At 42.8% G+C, this 20537-nt stretch overlaps 2 protein-coding genes across 3 annotated transcripts; both read left to right on the top strand.

Moving 5' to 3' along the window:
* Nucleotides 1-2305: 2305 nt before the first annotated feature.
* On the top strand, nt 2306-6844 carry LOC119863163 (putative methyltransferase DDB_G0268948). Its single transcript, XM_038420980.2, is given in 6 exon segments — nt 2306-2490; nt 2953-3113; nt 3603-3816; nt 6191-6291; nt 6702-6732; nt 6734-6844. Coding segments are annotated over 6 exon segments (729 nt in total). The 5' UTR covers nt 2306-2379.
* A 1602-nt stretch (nt 6845-8446) lies between these two features.
* LOC119863726 (putative methyltransferase DDB_G0268948) lies at nt 8447-19544 on the top strand. Of its 2 annotated transcripts, none has more exons than XM_043505704.1 (7): nt 8447-8577; nt 11972-12100; nt 12313-12494; nt 12984-13197; nt 16443-16543; nt 16954-17091; nt 18130-19544. In XM_043505704.1, the coding sequence occupies exons 2-7, from the start codon at nt 11990-11992 to the stop codon at nt 18245-18247; spliced, it is 864 nt and encodes a 287-aa protein (XP_043361639.1). In that variant the 5' UTR covers nt 8447-8577; nt 11972-11989; the 3' UTR covers nt 18248-19544. The 2 variants fall into 2 exon arrangements, with proteins under 2 accessions (XP_043361639.1, XP_038278470.1); XM_038422542.2 differs by having other exon boundaries at nt 12334-12494.
* Nucleotides 19545-20537: the final 993 nt, after the last annotated feature.

Here is a 20537-nt window from a genome sequence, read left to right on the forward strand (position 1 = left end):
TTCTGTAGCTGTTTACATGTGTCTAAAGTGCCTGCACAATGCTCCAAACTCAGCCTGACTGTGCTTTGCATTCATCTTCCACAGGACTCAGTGACTGCCCAAGGAGACCAGGCGTGTGATGGATAATTTATCTCACACTTCAGGAACAATCCCCTGGAGGCACCAGAAAGAGATTCCCCACATTGCACTGTGCAGTATAGCACAGTGCTGCTGGTGGGATCACTACTGAGGATGTCTCCTTTGAAGCATTGGGTACTGTCCACTTCTGAAGGCAGCAGACTGAACGAGGCTAACCAATGAGTTGATCTGTTATGACAACCTCTCGGCCAGTTGTACAGCAGTAACTGTATCAGTAAAGTTAAAGTGATACAATTTCAATGTGTTGACAAGCCCTTACGGTCGGTCGAAATGAGTAGATATTGCTCCTACTTCATTGGGCAGTAGAGGGAGCAACTTTCCTATAAATCAGAGAAGGAACTGGGATATATTGACAGAGCTTCAAGAATATGCAGTCTTCTTGTAGCTGTGTGAGTCCCAGAATATTAGACAGACAAGGTGGGTGAGGCAATATATTTTATTGGACCAACTTCTGTTGCTTCAAGAGGGGTTTCTAGTTATTTGACCTCCCACTCAATTTAGTTTGGGGCAGAGAGTCAATTACTAACTGCATTTTTCAGAGAAGTCTTGGATTACAATGATTTTGTTCTTCCTTCTTTCAGATGGGTGTTAAATTATCAGACATGCAGGATTTTGCATTCACCACTATTGGTATGTCTACACTTTGAGCTGGGGGAGGGGCCGATTCCCAGCTTGAGGAGACATACCCACGCTAGCTCTGAATGAGCTAGCTCACTAAAAATAGTGCAGCCGTGGCAGCACAAGCAGCGGGAGGAGCTAACTGCCCCAAGTAAGTCCCTAGAGTCTCAGGTGGGATCTTGGGGCAGCTAGTCCCTCCCACTCCTCATGCTGCTACCATTACTTTATTATTAGTGCACTACCTCGATCAGAGCTAGCGGGGGTATATCTCCAAGCTGGGCATTAACCCTCCAGCTCGAAGTGTAGACATAACCTAAGGGTGAAACTCACCCCCATACAGTGAAGATATCCTTAAAACTGGTGGTTATTAGTATTATTAATTATTTGTATTATCGTAGTGCCTAGGAACCCTGCTCTTAGACCAGAATTTCATTGTGCCAGGTGCTATACAAACACAGAACAATAGTCACTACATTCTCGGACAGTTTATTATGATTGCATTTAATATTCCAGTAGCATCCTGTTGTGCCAGGCATTGAACACACACATACAAAGGCCTGGTTCTGCCCCAAACACCTAACTGTCTAGGGCCCTGATCCTGCTAACAGTTTAACATGATTAACTTCACTAACATGGCTTCAGTGGAATTATTTATGTGCTTAAAGGTTAGTAGGTGTGATCTGAAAACGAAAAAGCTAAAGGAAGTGCCATCTGCCCTCCAGCCAGCAATCACTGGCAGATTTGGCAGGGGTAGACCCTAAGGAGGGGTGTGAAGGAGAAGAAGAGACTGACGACCTTTTAGTTTTTTTAGCCACTCATTTGTTAGCTGTTTGTCATTAGTACAGCCTTTTAATTACCAGATTTTGGTTCTGCCCAGACCATGAATGCAAGAACAGCCTTTTGTCAATATTTGTTTTCACTTCCACTCTTGGCTTAAACCAGAAAGCACAGAGATTGGGGGGGGCGGCGGGGGGGGGTAGTGTTAAAGTGAACCAGACTTTTTCTACCCCTAAAAGAAGGAGTTCAAGTTCAGTATGAGTTCTGGGCTAAGAGCTGGTTCTCATTTTGTTTGAAGTCATTTGCCTGTCGCACTAAATGACCTACCGAACTCAGTATTTGCTGCAGCAATGTAAAGTTATTTCACTGAAGTAAGCTTGTAGAAAATCTAAGTTCACTAAAAATAGCTGCAAATTGAGTACACTACCATTAGAATGGGTGGAGGAGGAATAGATAATTGATATTTCTCGTATGATTTATGTTCACAAATCTTTCCCATGGTCAGGAAAATTTCCCTTACATTTCAATGAATTTCTTTTTTGTGCATAGTAAAATACACCCAGATTTCAAAGGTAAGACAGGAACACTTCTTAAGCTGTTTTCAGTTAAGCCTGCAGCTGTTGGGGGATGTGGTTCAGACCTGGCACTGTTTGTGCAGCAGGCAAGCATGTCTGGCTCAAACCAATCAGGACACTGAAGTCATAAGCTGGCAGGGAAAACAGCCTCGGGGATAGTCGAAGCACATCAGTTGGCAGTCACAAGGAGGTTTCTGTGATCCAACCTATCACATGGCTAATGTAACAAAGTGAATTTGCCTAATCACCTTAGGTGCCAGTTTGCTGGAACATGGCTGTGCGTTTGTTTGAGGCATGACATCATGCAGTTTCCTATCAGAAATACAGATTCTCTCCCTCTGAAAATCTCCAAAGTGTCATCTTCTCCTACTTGGAAGAAAAGGTAAGTGACCCTGTCAGGCCCTAGGCTGAGAATACTGTGGAGAAGACCTATAGAATACAGTAGGAGTGAAACCAATAGGATACTACAAACATTACTCTAATTACCTGAAAAAAGAAAAGCAGTACTTGTGGCACCTTAGAGACTAACAAATTTATTAGAGCATAAGCTTTCGTGAGCTACAGCTCACTTCATCGGATGCATCCGATGAAGTGAGCTGTAGCTCACGAAAGCTTATGCTCTAATAAATTTGTTAGTCTCTAAGGTGCCACAAGTACTGCTTTTCTTTTTGCGAATACAGACTAACACGGCTGCTACTCTGAAACCTCTAATTACCGGGAGAATCAAAGCCTTTACTCTGTGACTAGGACTGGGTACATATACAGGGGCATAAAGAAGACTATGATTTGGACCTTCATAAGAATTTGTGCTCCACTTGCTGAGACGTGTCTGTTCTCTCCTCAGAAAGTACACCCCGTTCGGCTGGCAGTGGATGTCGGTTGTGGGTCGGGACAAAGCACTTGCATACTTGCAGCTCATTTTGAGAAGGTAGTTGGAACAGACATCAGTGAAGCTCAAATCGAGGCAGCCAAACAAGCTCCCTCCTTCCCAAATGTTTCTTACCAGTAAGTGTTCCAGAAAAGGATGCTTTTCCTTTGGGTGTATCCAGAGTGCTGACCTTTGCACAAAAAGCAAGCATTTCATGAACAGGACAGATACAGGCCATCATTTTCAAACAAGGTCAGTCATTTCTAGGTGCCTGATTTCAAACACATTTGGTCTGCTTTTTCACAAAGTACCCAGAACTCACGACTCAATCTGAAAGTCGGCAGGAGCTGCAAGTGCTCAGCTTCTGAAAATCAGGCCACTCCTAATTAAATGCCGAAATATGGATTTTGGAGCTCCGATTTTGAAAACTTGGGCTGACGTTCTTAGGCCAAACTGCTCTTCGGTTCCAAGGGAACAAAAAAGTTAGGCTTTTCAATGTCAGATTTTCAACAACACCACATTTCCTCTCAGCAGTGTTCACACCTGACAAGTTTCATGCATGTCAGACCCCAGTAGAGACGACTCCTTCTTCCCATTTGAAATATCTTCCCTGTTTCCTTTTATAGTGTGTGCCCTGCAGAGGAACTGCCATTTGAGGATGGTTCTGTGGACCTCATTACTGCTTTTACAGCTGCCCACTGGTTTGATATGCCGAGGTTCATGAAAGAAGTGGATCGAGTTCTCAAGCCACATGGCTGTGTGGCCCTTAGCACGTACACTACAGACTTCAGTATGCACTATAAAGACTGCTCGGAAAGGCTTACAGAAATCTTCACTGAGGTGGGAGAAGAAAACAATCCCCTTTTTTAAAAAAAAAGACACTCTATATAGTGGGAAGTGTATAGTATATTTTAAGGTTGCCAGACCCTTTCCAGTATAAGACCCTGTTTTCAGCTGTTTATAATTTTGACAGACCTTAAGCGTTTGGGCTGAAATTTTCCTTTCTGCCTATCTCCCACAGCAAAACCCATCAGCCATTTCCAAAAAACAGAAATAGAGACTAATAGGTGCCTTTGCCCATTTCAAAACAAATTCTTATACCCATTGTGTTGAGAAGTTCTAGCTCCTCACCACTCTGGAGCAGAGCTTGGAATTTGCAGAGTGGTTGTGCGAGGGATGGGCCTTCAGATTTTTTCCCCCTGGGAAAACCACCCAAACTTGGCTGAGTTATAACTCTTTGAAAAATTTCAGCTTGAACATTCTCAGTAGAGGCTTTGGCAGCTAAATTTTCTAAAGATTCCATCTGCAGTGAACATGCTCCAGCTCCTGGTGCTCGCTCACAGACTGTGAATGCACCATCCCCACACAGCAATTGAGTGTGCTCCATCCTGAAGCTGTTGGGGTTGAGCTGGATGTTTCCTGCTGCAGGTCACTGTGGTGCTGGGCACCAGTCCTCAAAGCAGGGACACTGTCTTCAGTGGTGCCCTGGTAATGCCCAGGCAGATGAGCAGGAAGCAACCTGGCTCAATTCAGAGAGGACACGAGTCATGGTAGTAGAGGAAGTAGATTGGGACAAGAGCTTGGGGAGGGCGAGGAGTCTAGGGCTTGGAGCCAATGAGAACAGGGTAATTGGGCATAAAGCACGTACAGGCTGGCAGCTATAACTGGTTGGCAAGGAGAGAAGGACAAGGTGCCCGAGAGTGAGATGAGGGGGTACTCTGAGGTGGCATGAGGAGCTTGGGGATGGAGACTGGGATTTTTAATGTTTGTGAAGCTCTCAAACACTATAGTGGTGAGCAACACAGACAAGCCCACAGGGAAATTAATACCTGTGCATGGCAGGGTTTGAATAGTATGCAGGAAATAAGGCATGAGGCCACACGTTGGACAATCAGGATAAAGCAAAATATTAAATAGCTATTCATTATGTGAGCATTGTCCATCTTGTTCACTGAGTTAGGCAGGAGGCCTGTGGAAAAACTAGTATCCAGTCATGTAACTTAAAGACTATATCATAAAGAAGGTGTACGATGGAGGCAAATTAAGGTTACACAGACAACCTTAATTCTGGCTTTTCCTAGCTTTGAGTGCTTGACTTTGTATCCTGGATCTTTTAATATAGCTTTGGGGTTGCATGTAGGGCCTGAGCCAAAGTCCATGGAAGTATGCAAGAGTCATTTGACTCCACTGGGATTTGGATCCGGCCCTTATGGAACGCTGCCAGGTGAAGTGGTACATTTGGAAAGGCTGGCTTATGTTCAGATAGCTTCCATCACATAAAACCCATTCCCAGACAAAAACTACCTTCACACTGAGGTATGGTTCAGAGTACATATGAATTACTTGGGATAAATTACATTATTGGCTGTTGTAATTATCACCTAATAAAGTATTACAAACCAGGACATTCAGAATTATTGTTAGACTTAAGGTAAGGAAATGACTGAGGTAAGGTACCCAAAAAACATTAATTCTGTCCTCTATTGATATCATGTAATGCCAATAGAATTCTGACTAAGGCATTATAATGCTATGGTCTCTTTAGATTGAACTGATTGTAAAGACATATTAGCTTTCTGTCTTCTCCCTCCTCCATAGTGTCACTCAGTTAGGGGGCCGTTTTGAAAAGGGTATCTGAGAGTAAGGCTACACTATGCCTCAACAAAGATGGCTGCTGTCTCCATTCACTTGGTCATCATAGTATTCCTGTCTGCCTCCTGATGGCACAGGTGGCCACCATCTTCCCTGAGGTGGCTTCATACTCATTGCATGGGCAATGATTATTTTGATAGAGGCCATCTTAGCTGAGGTCAGCCTTATGGCCTAAGTCCCATGTAAGAACAATGGAAGAAGTTATGTCTGCCATTTTGAAGTAGTGCAGTTTTTCATGGATATTCTCTGTAAAAGAACATTACTATACCACGCCAACAGAAAGAGATTCGGTCTAGTACAAACAATAATGGGTGGGTGGTTGAGGGGGAGGGAAATGACCATTAAATCCAAAATACAATTGTTCAGATGTAGCCCATTCACACAACTTCTGTGAGTATTACATATCGGGAAGTCTGAAGGGTCTGTATTATTCCATTATTCTCCTGTGTAGCTCTAACTGGCCCTCAGGCCAGGCAGCCCTGAATCAGCGAGTGCAGCTCAGATGCAGTGGAGGATCAAGGCCTTACATAACATTTTTGCTGTTTCTGTTCTGACTTTACAGACCCGGGACCTGCTTCTTGAATATGCAGATGAAAAAGTAAAACTTGTCATTGCAGAGTATAAAGAGCTGTTTGAGTCTGTGCCTTTCCAGGACAAGAGGAGGTGAGAAGACAAGGACAAAGCTGAATTTTATGTAATCTCTTGCATTGTGGTCTGTGTGAGCCCTGGAATGTTGGGCACTCGGGCAGCATTCATTGGTCTTCACTTTGAGACTGCAGGTTGCAGAAGATTCATAGAGTTTAAGGCTAGAAGGTAGCCCTGACATCATTTGGTCTGATCTCCTTCAAACACATCTCCAGTCCCTGGTCTGTCTGGTTTATCTGTGTGATCTCCTCATCAAATGAGAGAGGTTTCCCCATAAACAAATGCCCAAAAAGGGCAAGGGATAACAGATCATGCCCCACATCTTAATAATCAGCATGAGCCAGGTCCTCAGCTTGTATAAATCAGCATAGCTCCATTATCCTCCAGGCTTACTTCTCCAATGCTCTGGTTTCTTCTCACTCTTGCAGAGTTACCCAGATCTTAGACAAAATTCCCATAGTCTGTTTCTGGGGTGATCGGGTTATTCCAGTCCTTCTCCATGTATCAAGCCTTTCTGAGGAGCAACCCTGAAGCAGCAAAATCCCTCCTCCAAAAAACTGAACAAAGGTAAAAACAATTGAAGAAAATGAGCAGAACATGGGCAGCTCTCTTGTATGACATAGGTGAAGAGTGAGGTTGCAACAACTCCTCCAACACTTGGGGGTGGGGGAGGCAGTCACTGCACTGGTGCAGCCCTCTTTGCTCTGGGTCACTATTGTGAGTCTGGCTTTTTATGGGCCAGATCCTCAGCTGGCTTAAATCAGCAAAGCCCCATTAACTTCAATAGTGCTATAGCAATACTTCAGTGGTATTATTTAGGTACTTAAAATTAAGCAGATGTGATTTGAAAACAAAAAAGCTAAAGGAAGTGTCATCTGCCCTTCAGCCAGCAATCACTGGCAGATTTGGCAAGGGTAGACCCTAACGAGAGGTGTGAAGGAGAAGAAGAGACTGACGGCCTTTTAGTTTTTTTAACCACTCATTTGTTAGCTGTTTGTCATTAGTGCAACCTTTTAATTGTCAGAGTTCCAGCAGGTCCTGGTTCTGCCCAGATCAGGAATTCAAGAGCAGCCTTTTGTTAATATTTGTTTTCACTTCCACTCTTGTCTTAAACCAGAAAGCACAGAGATGTGGGGCGGCAGGAGGGGGTATGTTAAAGTGAACCAGACTTTTTCTATTCCTAAAAGTTCAGTATGAGTTCTGGGCCAAGATTTTCCCATTTGGTTTGAAGTGGTTTGCCTGTCCCAACAAATGACCAACCAAACTCCAGTATTTGCTGCAACAATGTAAAGTGATCTCACTGAAGTAAGCTTGTGGAAAATCGAAATTCCCTTAAAATAGCTGCAATTTGAGTACACTGATTAGAATGTGTGGAGGAGGAATAGATAATTTATGTTCCCAAATCTTTCCCATAGTCAGGAAAATCTCTCTTTCATTTCAATTACTTTCTTTTTTGTATGTAGTAAAATACATCCAGATTTCAAAGGTAACATATCAGCTCCCAGAAAGTAATATGCTTCCTTAGATACGTTTAATCTCCCAAAGAGCAGAATAAAAAAATGCCCCATCCATCATTCCTGGGCGTTTGTCTTATTGGAGATAACAGAACTTTACAGAAATCACAGAGGCTAGCACTACACACACAGCAATTCACGTGAAGCATAGGCATATTACCAGGTGCTCCAAAAGAAACAAGAACTTTTCTGTATAGAAAGTGTGGTAACTGGCTGGAAAAGCTTTCCAGTTTCACATCTCCAGGGGACTGTTACAGCCAAGAGTGAGGAAAGGAATAACAATTAAACCCTCCAAGTACCTGACAGTATCCTTTTGCATTCGTCAAACTTAATTCTATGTAAGGTTCCAAATGCAAATCTCGTTGTAAAATTCAGAAGTAGTCAAAATCACGCTATAAAATATATTTACTTTAGAATACTTGGCAGAGTTAAACTTTGTTTCCCAGAAACACATCTCCATAAAGAGATGTCTTGGTCTAACTGACACAGGTTTTCCAAGAAAGAGAAGAAACATCATAAATGAGAGTTCTACTGGCCAGTTCTTAAAATTCATTTGATTGGTTATATTTATTCAGCTGAAAACCAGCAGCCAATGGAATCTTCTGTTCTCAAGTTTCCAAAACAATGGATTGCGCTCAGCTGACCTGGGCATTAACAAATCAAAGCTTCTGGGTTCACAGGTTGGCTTCCCCCAAGCTGCAGAAAGAATACAACTAATTCATCAACTACGGCAGGAGTTCTTGCTTCTTGGGCAGGGAATCCATCTGTTTCAGTGACATACAGATACAAGGTACATTTCCTTGAATTCATTCACAGTTTCTTTTGGTGTTTATCATATGCTAACTTGTGCCTGGCAGGGCTTCTCAGATTCAGAAGCTTTTATCTCTGTGAAAGAAATGCACAATTAGGGATTGCAAAACAATTGACTGAAAATGTTTTTGTCCAGTGGGCAAATGATGATGCCTCAGCCCTAACTTTTACCTCCTATAAATTGTTATAATTCATTATGTCTCTATGTCCTTTACTCTGCTTCCTGAAGCGTTTTTCTTTCAATGCCTTTTTGGCTTTGACAATAAAAGCATGAAAAACTGAAATAAATTGAAATCCTTTAGAGACAGAATGGTAGTTTCTAGTCTATAATATTCAGGTACTGATACCAGTCCCATCATAGCTGAGCTTAGAGGTCTTAAACGCTCATCTTCCTTGATATATTCATCTGCACCCTGTCCCCATGACAGATTCAGATACGGGAAGCTGAAGTTTCAAACTTTGTAAAGGGCTGTAACTGACAAGTTTTCCAACAACCGCTACTACACACAATCCTTTGTGAACATAGTTTATAATGATATTAACCCCTTTTCCCTCTGCAAGGCTGAATGCCATAGCACACCAGTGGGTTGCAGAATTAGCTAACTTTTAACTTCAAAGTCAAATATTGTCTACAGAAATCTGATGTGGAGACAAATAACCTACCCAGAAGTCCCCTTATGCAAAAATGCGACAGACTGCACTGAAGATACAAGCAAAGATATTTTGATTAATGCTGTCTTATAATGTATGGATGTACACAGAGATGGCAAGGTACTTTGGTTGGCAGCTATTGCTAGCAGCCTTTTGGCAGTAGGAGACTTAAACCCATCACAATGCCTCTTCCACAAGAAGATATTTTTGGCAGCCCAGAAGGAAAATCTGGCTGTTGCTAAATTTCTTCACTGTTAGATATAGGGGGAAAAACCTAATAACCAAGATAACAGGGGAGGATACACAGTATCTATTTCTGTATCTTATCCTAGATTCTATCCGAGACGGATGTAAATATCAGTAAATGAAGTGATATTGCTTTCTGGTATCGAGATTGTTCTATATCCAAGGTTTTATCATTTTGCATAATGTACAGGTTTTTTTATTCAGCAGATTTCTTTCTAAATAGAATGTGATATGCCCAGTGACTTTGCATTATGTGGTTATACCACTGATCATATAGGCAGTGTTATTTCATCAGATATGAATGCCTTTGGGACTATAAACTGTTCAGACCTGGCTATCCTGTCCGATTGTGCAACTCAGCTGCCACAGAGTATTCCTGCTTGCTTGGGACTCACCTGGCATTTGGGGGACCCAGGCTGCCATCCCTTAAAACAGGCAGAGCAGAGATTTGAACGAGGTTCTCCCATGTGAGTGCCCAAACCACTAGGCTATATACAGTAGTAGTTCTTATGCTCTCTCTGTGTGGCCCAATGAATGTTGAATTGCTTATACACAGTGGAACTGCTTCAACAAGCCAGAATGAAATTTGAAAGGTGGTTCTCATTTTACTGAAATGCCCTCTTTTTAGTTTTTGCTACAATGTTTTTGTAGTTTTAAAATATTTTTCCAGGTATTTTTGTCACTTTCATTTTTTGGGGGGATTTCTTTCCTTTATTCCCCCATCCCCACAGTTATTTCAGAGGCAGGAGGGAGACAATTTTCAAAAATGAGTGAGGAGGGAAAAAAGGGAGGAGAGAAGGTAAAAGAAAATAAGAAAAACCAAAAAATTAATAGAAAAACTTATTTTAAAATAACAAAAAAAGAAAATGTCACATTTTGCAATGTTTAAGTGACTATTTTTTTGACAAATTGTCAGTTAAAAATAAGTATTTTTGACAAAAAATAATTTGACATATTTTGACCAGCCCTGCTGTAAACATAGGCCCAGATAATCGGCTGGTGCAAATCAGCATAGCCCATTCTCTTCTGATTTCCAGCACTAGATGATCTGGCCCACATCGTATTTCCTCCCACAAACCCCTGTATTCTGCTTTTTACATTTACCACCTATACCCAAGACAAAGACACTTTTTAAAAGCAAAGTTCACTGACCCATACTGAACAAGAAGTATCTTTGCCCTTCACTGATTCCAAGGGTTAGAACTTCAGTACGTAACTTGAATAATATTTAATTGAGTTAATTACATAGTCAGTGGAGTTTGATCTTACGGCTTGTGATGTTGCACCCCATTATGCTTTATGAAAATATGCTTATGAATGTATTTATGACATAACTGAAATATGTTTTATGCTACATATGCTGTTTAACATATCTCTGCAAAGGTTATGATCCACTCAATATATTCATCCTATTTCTATGCATGTATCATTTTTGTATTCGAAGTTATGAATATTGGCTGCGTACTTGTTTAATTTTAAGTAGCCTTAGTAAAGCATTTGATCAGCTTCTTTAGAAAGGAATTTGCAAGTTAAGTGCCCAGTCAAGAAACACTTAAGCTAACAATGAACTTGGAGACGTCAATCCACATCTGAGTTTTCCCAGGAATGTGGCCTGGATGGTAAGGATCTCAGTCATGCATGGACATGTGACTTGCCCATGTGATTCCAAAACGCCATCTTGGAGCTGGATTTTGCATAGGAGAGAGGAGGGAGTCTCCTGGGAGGCCCCTCCATTTGGTCTTCAGCTGGCTTAAGAGAGAGCCTCTCCACCCCCAAAGGATACCTGAAAGAAACTGGAACAAAGGACAGTAACCACGGGGGTGTGAGTGATTGCTGGACCCAGACTAGAAGGAGCCTAGTCTCCAAAAGAAGCTTACTGGAACATCTCTGAGGGTGTGATTTCATCTGTAATCATTGTCTTATTGTATTAGGTTTAGACGTGTGTGTTTTGTTTTATTTTATTTTGTTTGGTAATTTACTTTGTTCTCTGTTATTACATGGAACCACTTAAATCCTACTTTTGGTATTTTATAAAATCACTTTTTACTAATTAATTAACCCAGAGTATGTATTAATGGGGAGGGGGGGCAAACAGCTGTGAATATCTCTCTATCAGGGTTATAGAGGGTGAAGAATTTGAGTTTACCTGTATAAGCTTTATAGAGGGTAAAACATTTTTATTTGAGGTTTGGACCCTATTGGGAGCTGGGCATCTGAGTGTTAGAGACAGGAACACTTCTTAAGCTGTTTTCAGTTAAGCCTGCAGCTGTTGGGGGATGTGGTTCAGACCTGGCGCTGTTTGTGCAGCAGGCAAGCATGTCTGGCTCAAACCAATCAGGGCACTGAAGTCATAAGCTGGCAGGGAAAACAGACTCGGGGGTAGTAGAAGCACATCAGTTGGCAGTCACAAGGGGGTTTCTGTGATCCAACCCATCACATGGCTAATGTAATAAAGTGAATTTGCCTAATCATCTTAGGTGCCAGTTTGCTGGAACATGGCTGTGCGTTTGTTTGAGGCACGACATCATGCAGTTTCCTATCAGAAATACAGATTCTCTCCCTCTGAAAATCTCCAAAGTGTCATCTTCTCCTACTTGGAAGAAAAGGTAAGTGACCCTGTCAGGTCCTAGGCTGAGAATACTGTGGAGAAGACCTATAGAATACAGTAGGAGTGAAACCAATAGGATACTACAAACATTACTCTAATTACCTGGAGAATCAGAGCCTTTACTCTGTGACTAGGACTGGGTACATATATAGGGGCATAAAGAAGACTAAGATTTGGACCTTCATAAGAATTTGTGCTCCACTTGCTGAGACATGTCTGTTCTCTCCTCAGAAAGTACACCCCGTTCGGCTGGCAGTGGATGTCGGCTGTGGGTCGGGACAAAGCACTTGCATACTTGCAGCTCATTTTGAGAAGGTGGTTGGAACAGACATCAGTGAAGCTCAAATCGAGGCAGCCAAACAAGCTCCCTCCTTCCCAAATGTTTCTTACCAGTAAGTGTTCCAGAAAAGGATGCTTTTCCTTTGGGTGTATCCAGAGTGCTGACCTTTGCACAAAAAGCAAGCATTTCATGAACAGGACAGATACAGGCCATCATTTTCAAACAAGGTCAGTCATTTCTAGGTGCCTGATTTCAAACACATTTGGTCTGCTTTTTCACAAAGTACCCAGAACTCACGACTCAATCTGAAAGTCGGCAGGAGCTGCAAGTGCTCAGCTTCTGAAAATCAGGCCACTCCTAATTAAATGCCGAAATATGGATTTTGGAGCTCCGATTTTGAAAACTTGGGCTGACGTTCTTAGGCCAAACTGCTCTTCGGTTCCAAAGGAACAAAAAAGTTAGACTTTTCAATGTCAGATTTTCAACAACACCACATTTCCTCTCAGCAGCGTTCACACCTGACAAGTTTCATGCATGTCAGACCCCAGTAGAGACGACTCCTTCTTCCCATTTGAAATATCTTCCCTGTTTCCTTTTATAGTGTGTGCCCTGCAGAGGAACTGCCATTTGAGGATGGTTCTGTGGACTTCATTACTGCTTTTACAGCTGCCCACTGGTTTGATATGCCGAGGTTCATGAAAGAAGTGGATCGAGTTCTCAAGCCACATGGCTGTGTGGCCCTTAGCACGTACACTACAGACTTCAGTATGCACTATAAAGACTGCTCGGAAAGGCTTACAGAAATCTTCACTGAGGTGGGAGAAGAAAACAATCCTCTTTTTAAAAAAAAAAGACACTCCATATGGCGGGAAGTGTATAGTATATTTTAAGGTTGCCAGACCCTTTCCAGTATAAGACCCTGTTTTCAGCTGTTTAAAATTTTGACAGACGTTAAGCGTTTGGGCTGAAATTTTCCTTTCTTCCTGTCTCCCACAGCAAAACCCATCAGCCATTTCCAAAAAACAGAAATAGAGACTAATAGGTGCCTTTGCCCATTTCAAAACAAATTCTTATACCCATTGTGTTGAGAAGTTCTAGCTCCTCACCGCTCTGGAGCAGAGTTTGGAATTTGCAGAGTGGTTGTGCGAGGGATGGGCCTTCAGATTTTTTCCCCATGGGAAAACCACCCAAACTTGGCTGAGTTATAACTCTTTGAAAAATTTCAGCTTGAACATTCTCAGTAGAGGCTTTGGCAGCTAAATTTTCCAAAGATTCCATCTCCAATGAACATGCTCCAGCTCCTGGTGCTCGCCCACAGACTGTAAATGCACCATCCCCACACAGCAATTGAGTGTGCTCCATCCTGAAGCTGTTGGGGCTGAGCTGGATGTTCCCTGCTGCAGGTCACTGTGGTGCTGGGCACCAGTCCTCAAAGCAGGGACACTGTCTTCAGTGGTGCCCTGGTAATGCCCAGGCAGATGAGCAGGAAGCAACCTGGCTCAATTCAGAGAGGACATGAGTCGTGGTTGTGGAGGTAGAGGAAGTAGATTGGGACCAGGAGCTTGAGGAGGCTGGGGAGTCTAGGGTTTGGAGCCAATGAGAACAGGGTAATTGGGCATAAAGCAGGTACAGGCTGGCGGCTAAAACTGGTTGGCAAGGAGAGAAGGACAAGGTGCCCGAGAGTGAGATGAGGGGGTACTCTGAGGTGGCATGAGGAGCTTGGGGATGGAGGCTGGGATTTTTAATGTTTGTGAAGCTCTCAAACACTATAGTGGTGAGCAACACAGACAAGCCCACAGGGAAATTAATACCTGTGCATGGCAGGGTTTGAATAGTATGCAGGAAATAAGGCATGAGGCCACACGTTGGACAATCAGGATAAAGCAAAATATTAAATAGCTATTCATTATGTGAGCATTGTCCATCTTGTTCACTGAGTTAGGCAGGAGGCCTGTGGAAAAACTAGTATCCAGTCATGTAACTTAAAGACTATATCATAAAGAAGGTGTACGATGGAGGCAAATTAAGGTTACACAGACAACCTTAATTCTGGCTTTTCCTAGCTTTGAGTGCTTGACTTTGTATCCTGGATCTTTTAATATAGCTTTGGGGTTGCATGTAGGGCCTGAGCCAAAGTCCATGGAAGTATGCAAGAGTCATTTGACTCCACTGGGATTTGGATCCGGCCCTTATGGAACGCTGCCAGGTGAAGTGGTACATTTGGAAAGGCTGGCTTATGTTCAGATAGCTTCCATCACATAAAACCCATTCCCAGACAAAAACTACCTTCACACTGAGGTATGGCTCAGAGTACATATGAATTACTTGGGATAAATTACATTATTGGCTGTTGTAATTATCACCTAATAAAGTATTACAAACCAGGACATTCAGAGTTATTGTTAGAATTAGCTTTCTTAAGGTAAGGAAATGACTGAGGTAAGGTACCCAAAAAACATTAATTCTGTCCTCTATTGATACCATGTAATACCCATAGAATTGTGACTAAGGCGTTATAATGCTGTGGTCTCTTTAGATTAAACTGATTGTAAAGGCATGTTAGCTTTCTGTCTTCCCCTACCTCCATAGTGTCACTCAGGCCATTTTGAGAAGAGTTTATTTCTTCCATTGCTCTCAATGAGAGCAGCTGCTCTCTCCATTCACTTGGTTATCACAATATTGCTGTCTGCCTCCTGATGGCACAAATGGCCACCATCTTTCCTGAGGTGGCTTAATTCTCTTTGGGTGGGCAGTGATGATTTTGATAGAGGCCATCTTAACTGAGGTCAGTCTTATTGCCTAAGTCCCAGTAAGAACAATGGAAGAGGTTATGTCTGCCATTTTGAAGTAGGGCAGTTTTTCATGGATATTCTCTGTAAAAGAACATTACTATACCATGCCAGCAGAAAGAGATTCTGTCTAGTACAAACTACGGAGATAAAGGAAGAAGGAGGCATGCGTCAGGACCCTAATTGGGCCCTGGGTAATTGCTACTTCCCACTGCCCAACACAGATGTACTGAGGTTGAGTAGTGCCCATATAAGAAAAATTAAAACTACTGATTATTCCTCAAAAAAGGTTTTTTATGACTTTTGACTGTAAAGGCAACAAGAATAAAGAAAAGCAAGAATAAAGACCAACACTGAATAAGGATTAATATAAATGGCAAGTTATACTGAAGACAAGCACAAGTACATGTAAAGTTATTATTTATCGGCTACTTACTATATTCTTAACACTATAGTATCGATACAGACGTGAGATCAATTTAGCTCGAGCAACCAGACTTCTTTGCTCCATAAACTTATCCTGCATTTGTCCGAAAATACGTTACCTTTCAGTCGGCCATTTTCTACACTGGCCAGGTACAGACAGTCGAGAAGTGCATGTCCCTTCAGTTCAGGGAGTGTGGGTCAGGTTTCCCTTATGACCGAAACACACACACAGTGCCATGCTTTAGTACCTTTTATCTGATTTGTTGGCCGTGTTTTAAAACAGAGCAACCAATTAGGGTAGGCGAAATTTTCAGTTTGGTTAGTATTGTCATTTTGACTGTATAATTTATGCTTACTTATCTCCGTGTACCCAATTTTTTTATAGATGATTTTACCACATAGAAGTCAGCATAGATTGTAATCTAGTTGCAGCAGGTTTTGACCACAAATCTTAGCTTCCTTTTGCAAAGCTTGCTTTTTAGAGCTTCCAGAATGAGGCCTAACATTGACAATACTTTTGTTTAGTTCAAGCTTGACAATACAATTATTCAAATTATTCACACAAACAATAATGGGTGGGTGGTTGGGCGGGGGGTGTGGGGGGGGGAAAGAATGACCATTAAACCCCCCCCCCAAAAAATTGTTCAGATGTAGCCCATTCACAAAACTTCTGTTAGTTTTAAGTATCGGGGAAGTCTGAAGGATCTGTATTATTCCATTATTCTCCTGTGTAACTCTAACTGGCCCGCAAGCCAGGCAGCCCTGAATCAGGGAGTGCACCTCAGATGCAGTGGAGGATCAAGGCCTTACATAACATTTTTGCTGTTTCTGTTCTGACTTTACAGAGCCAGGACCTGCTTCTTCAATATGCAGATGAAAAAGTAAAACTTGTCATTGCAGAGTATAAAGAGGTGTTTGAGTCTGTGCCTTTTCAGGACAAGAGGAGGTGAGAAGACAAGGACAAAGCTGAATTTTATGTAATCTCTTGCATTGTGGTCTGTGTGAGCCCTGGAATGTTGGGCACTCGGGCAGCATTCATTGGTCTTCACTTTGAGACTGCAGGTTGCAGAAGATTCATAGAGTTTAAGGCTAGAAGGTAGCCCTGACATCATTTGGTCTGATCTCCTTCAAACACATCTCCAGTCCCTGGTCTGTCTGGTTTATCTGTGTGACCTCCTCATCAAATGAAAGAGGTTTCCCCATAAACAAATGTCCAAAATCGGGAAGGGATAACAGATCATGCCCCACATCTTAATAATCAGCATGAGCCAGATCCTCATCTTGTATAAATCAGCATAGCTCCATTACCCTCCAGGCTTACTTCTCCAATGCTCTGGTTTCTTCCCACTCTTGCAGAGTTACCCAGATCTTAGACAAAATTCCCATGTGTGTTGCGGGAGTGATTGGGTTCTTCCAGTCCCTCTCCATGTATCAAGCCTTTCTGAGGAGCGACCCTGAAGCAGCAAAATCCCTCCTCCAAAAAACTGAACAAAGGTAAAAACAATTGAAGAAAATGAGCAGAACATGAGCAGCTCTCTTGTATGACATAGGTGAAGAGTGAGGTTGCAACAACTCCTCCAACGCTTGGGGGTGGAGGAGGCAGTCACTGCACTGGTGCAGCCCTCTTTGCTCTGGGTCACTATTGTGAGTCTTGCTTTTTATGGGCCAGATCCTCAGCTGGCTTAAATCAGCAAAGAACCATTAGCTTCAATAGAGCTATGCCAACTTAAACCAGCTGGAGATATGGCCCAGTATTTCTGCCAGAATCCCCTATGTGCATTGCTGTCACTGGTGAAGTCTAGCTTGATACTTCATAAAATAGGCAGCTTAGCTAATTTCCTCCTTCTGGTACTTAATACTGAGTATTTCCTTCTGGCACATCCTGAAGTTTAATTAGCAAAGGAATAAAATATTGAGAGCTTGAGCTTCTAGTTCCATCTTATACCCAATAAACCACAATCTCTTGGTCTATATGGTGGCTTCAGGCTCTTTGTACAAACCCAGTAACACCAAAAGTTTCACAAATGGGCAGCCTACCATACGGTCCTTAGTAATTACGATTAATGACTGGCACAGATAATGTGCTAAAACTGCTTTTGACATAATAAGTTTCTCTTGAATTCCCCTTGTGTATCCATTTTTCTGGTAAGAGTAGAATGTTTTTGGTGGGACAGGTATGTCTTAGGGCTTGTCACCCCCCGAGTGACATAAGTTACATCGACTTAAAGCAGTGTCCACACCACACTGTTGGCAGGACACAATCTCTTATTGATACATCTTCCACCTCTCATTGAGTTGGAGTGATTATGTGGACAGGAGAGCGCTTTCCCACTGGCATATCATGTCTTCACCAGGTGCACTACATTGGCACAGCTGATCAATGCAGCTGTGCCAGAGTAGCGCTGTAGTGAAGACAAGCTCTTAGGCTGCGATGCTAAGAACTGGCCTGGCTGTTACCTCTACCTCTGGTAGGACAGGAGTCTGTCTATGCACTGAGAAAGTAAGTGACCCTTCCTCCATTTCTTGTTTCAGGTTCCTGGACACCATGGGAGTTTGCTCTAATGAAACCCAGGTAGAGATCAGGATAAGGAGTGTTTGTGTTCTAGGCTACAAGGGGCAAAGAATGGAAAATCCAGCAATGACCCTATAGCCAGAAGAAAAATCCCGATTTTGGTATCTACTTATAACCAGATCGATAAAGACAAGGTAACACACCATGGAAGGGATCATTTGAACTACTCATACACATTGCTGGGTTCCAGGTTAATCGTATCGGCTCCAGAGAGAGACCTCGGCATCAGTGGAGAGGAGTAAACAAAATATTAAGATGCATGAGGAGTGGGGTTGAAAGTAATACAGCCTCCCTAGGAACTCTGTGCTCAGTCCTGGGCATTCTGCTTCAGAAAGGAGATCGCAGACAAAAGTGTTCAAAAATGGGTGATGAAATTATTAAACGTCTGCAGAAACTTTGAAGAAAGAGATCTGATACTGGCCACTACTGGAAACAGGCTACTAGAAAGGATGGACCACTGATCTGATGTGCTGTAGTATTTTTTGGCTTCCCATGGTGAGGCAATGTCTCAGCTTCTCACGTACCACTCTCATAAATCTGTCCATTTAAAAAAATATATATGTAGTCCCAATGGATGATAATTATACAGGGGGTCAGCACAAAGCCTATGAAATGCTTAATCCCTATTTTGTTCTGGCTCTTTGCATGAGGTGACTTTCCCGTACTGAAAACAGGATAATGGACACATTCTCTTTTAGGATCTTCTCTGAGCTGTTCCTCAGTTTAGCATTTCAGAACTGCTGTTATTTTATAGTATGCAGAAGGAACGGGGGAGGGATGGTTACATACACCAAAACCATTTCTTTGGACATTAAAGAACACTTCACAGCATAAACACTGTGAGGAAATGGCAATGCAGCAGTCTCTAAAGTGCAATAAACTTTACAGCTACAACACATTTACAAGTCTGATAAATTTGAGTCTTTTTCCTGGACCTGGATGTGTTGCTGTGACCCTGCTGGTATGTCACTGCCCAGGATGGTTTTGGAATCTATGCAGTGGCACCCTTTCTCCAGCCCACCTGTCCAGTGACCTCCCCCTCTGAGGCTGGCACTTGATGCAGGGTTTAGAGAGCATGGCCCATTTAAAATGTTGCCCGAGGCAGAGGACGTGCTGATTGTTCCAGGAAGAGGAAGTGCTGGTTGTTCCAGGGGTGTGGAGAGAGGGAGAGTAACAGGGAGTGTGTGCCTGGAGCTCCAAACAAGAGGGCTGTGATGTTGTATGATTAAAGATGACCATTTATATCATTGATGTTGCAGTTGGATAACAATGGCAATATCAAATCTTGCACAAAGTGTATTATGTAAGGTTTCCATGGAAAAATTACAATCTATTGAGTATGATTCTCCTGATTAAATCACTGTATCTAAAGTTATGAATATTGGCTATGTATTTGTATCTCCAACATGTGGTTTGTTCCTGGGTGACACCCTACAGATTTACATCAGGCTAGATAGCTATGTGTTGATGGCCCATCAAGGACACTCCAGTCACACAAAGGCCTGTCATCCTGTCCAGATAGCTCTTCCTGCAGATGCCTGAGACAGCAAGGGGCTAGTGGCCACCCCTGTCATTCAGCAACACATGTAAAGGCATGTGGTGTGGACATGTGATCTTGGATGCCATCTTAGGCCAGTAACTTTCCATCCTGGTCTGTGGGCTTTGTTTGGGGCCCTTGAGACACCTCCATTTTGTCTCTTTCCTACTCTAGTTCTCTGGATTGTGGATTCACAACTGTGGTTAGATGTTTGGCTCTCTGTGTGTGTGTGTGTGTGTGTGTGTGTGTGTGTGCGTGCGCGTGTGTGTGTGTTCTCTGTGTTCTCAGTTGGCACGGCAGACCTCAAGCGGACCACCCAATGACTACACGATCAGTTAAGGGATGAAGGCACCAGGCGAAGCACAGTACTAGTATCCCATAGACTCTACCGGACCACTAATACATGTATGCCCGTAACAATGGCATTGCTCCACACTACCCCAAATTCGACCCAGCGAGGTCGATTTTAGCGCTAAACCCCTCACCGGGGAGGAGTACGGAAATTGATTTTAAGAGCCCTTTAAGTCGACAAAACAGGCTTGGTCGTGTGGACGGGTGTAGGGTTAAATCGACCTACCGCTGCTAAATTCAACCTAAACTCGTAGTGTAGACCAGGGTTTAGACTTGGTTGTCTGGATGGCAGCCAAGGGCTGGAATGCGTAAAGGGGACTGTTTGGCTTCTGGTTAACCAGTGTGGCATTGCAGAAGCCCTTTTGTTACTGGCTTGATGAATCTAAATTATAGAACAAACCATCAGTTCTGGGGGATTGTCTGCCCTATTTCTCACAGTCTGCCCTTTGGGTGGCATTCTCAGTGTGGTCCATCCGAGGC

The sequence above is a fragment of the Dermochelys coriacea genome, chromosome 11 (genome assembly GCF_009764565.3).
Source record: "Dermochelys coriacea isolate rDerCor1 chromosome 11, rDerCor1.pri.v4, whole genome shotgun sequence".
NCBI lineage: Eukaryota > Metazoa > Chordata > Testudines > Dermochelyidae > Dermochelys > Dermochelys coriacea.

Coding starts and splice junctions, on each gene's coding strand:
- LOC119863726 (XM_043505704.1), top strand. CDS start 11,990: ATGGCTGTGCGTTTGTTTGAGGCACGACATCATGCAGTTTCCTATCAG. Junction 12,495..12,983: donor TTCCCAAATGTTTCTTACCA/GTAAGTGTTCCA, acceptor TTCCTTTTATAG/TGTGTGCCCTGCAGAGGAAC. Junction 17,092..18,129: donor CTCCAAAAAACTGAACAAAG/GTAAAAACAATT, acceptor TTCTTGTTTCAG/GTTCCTGGACACCATGGGAG.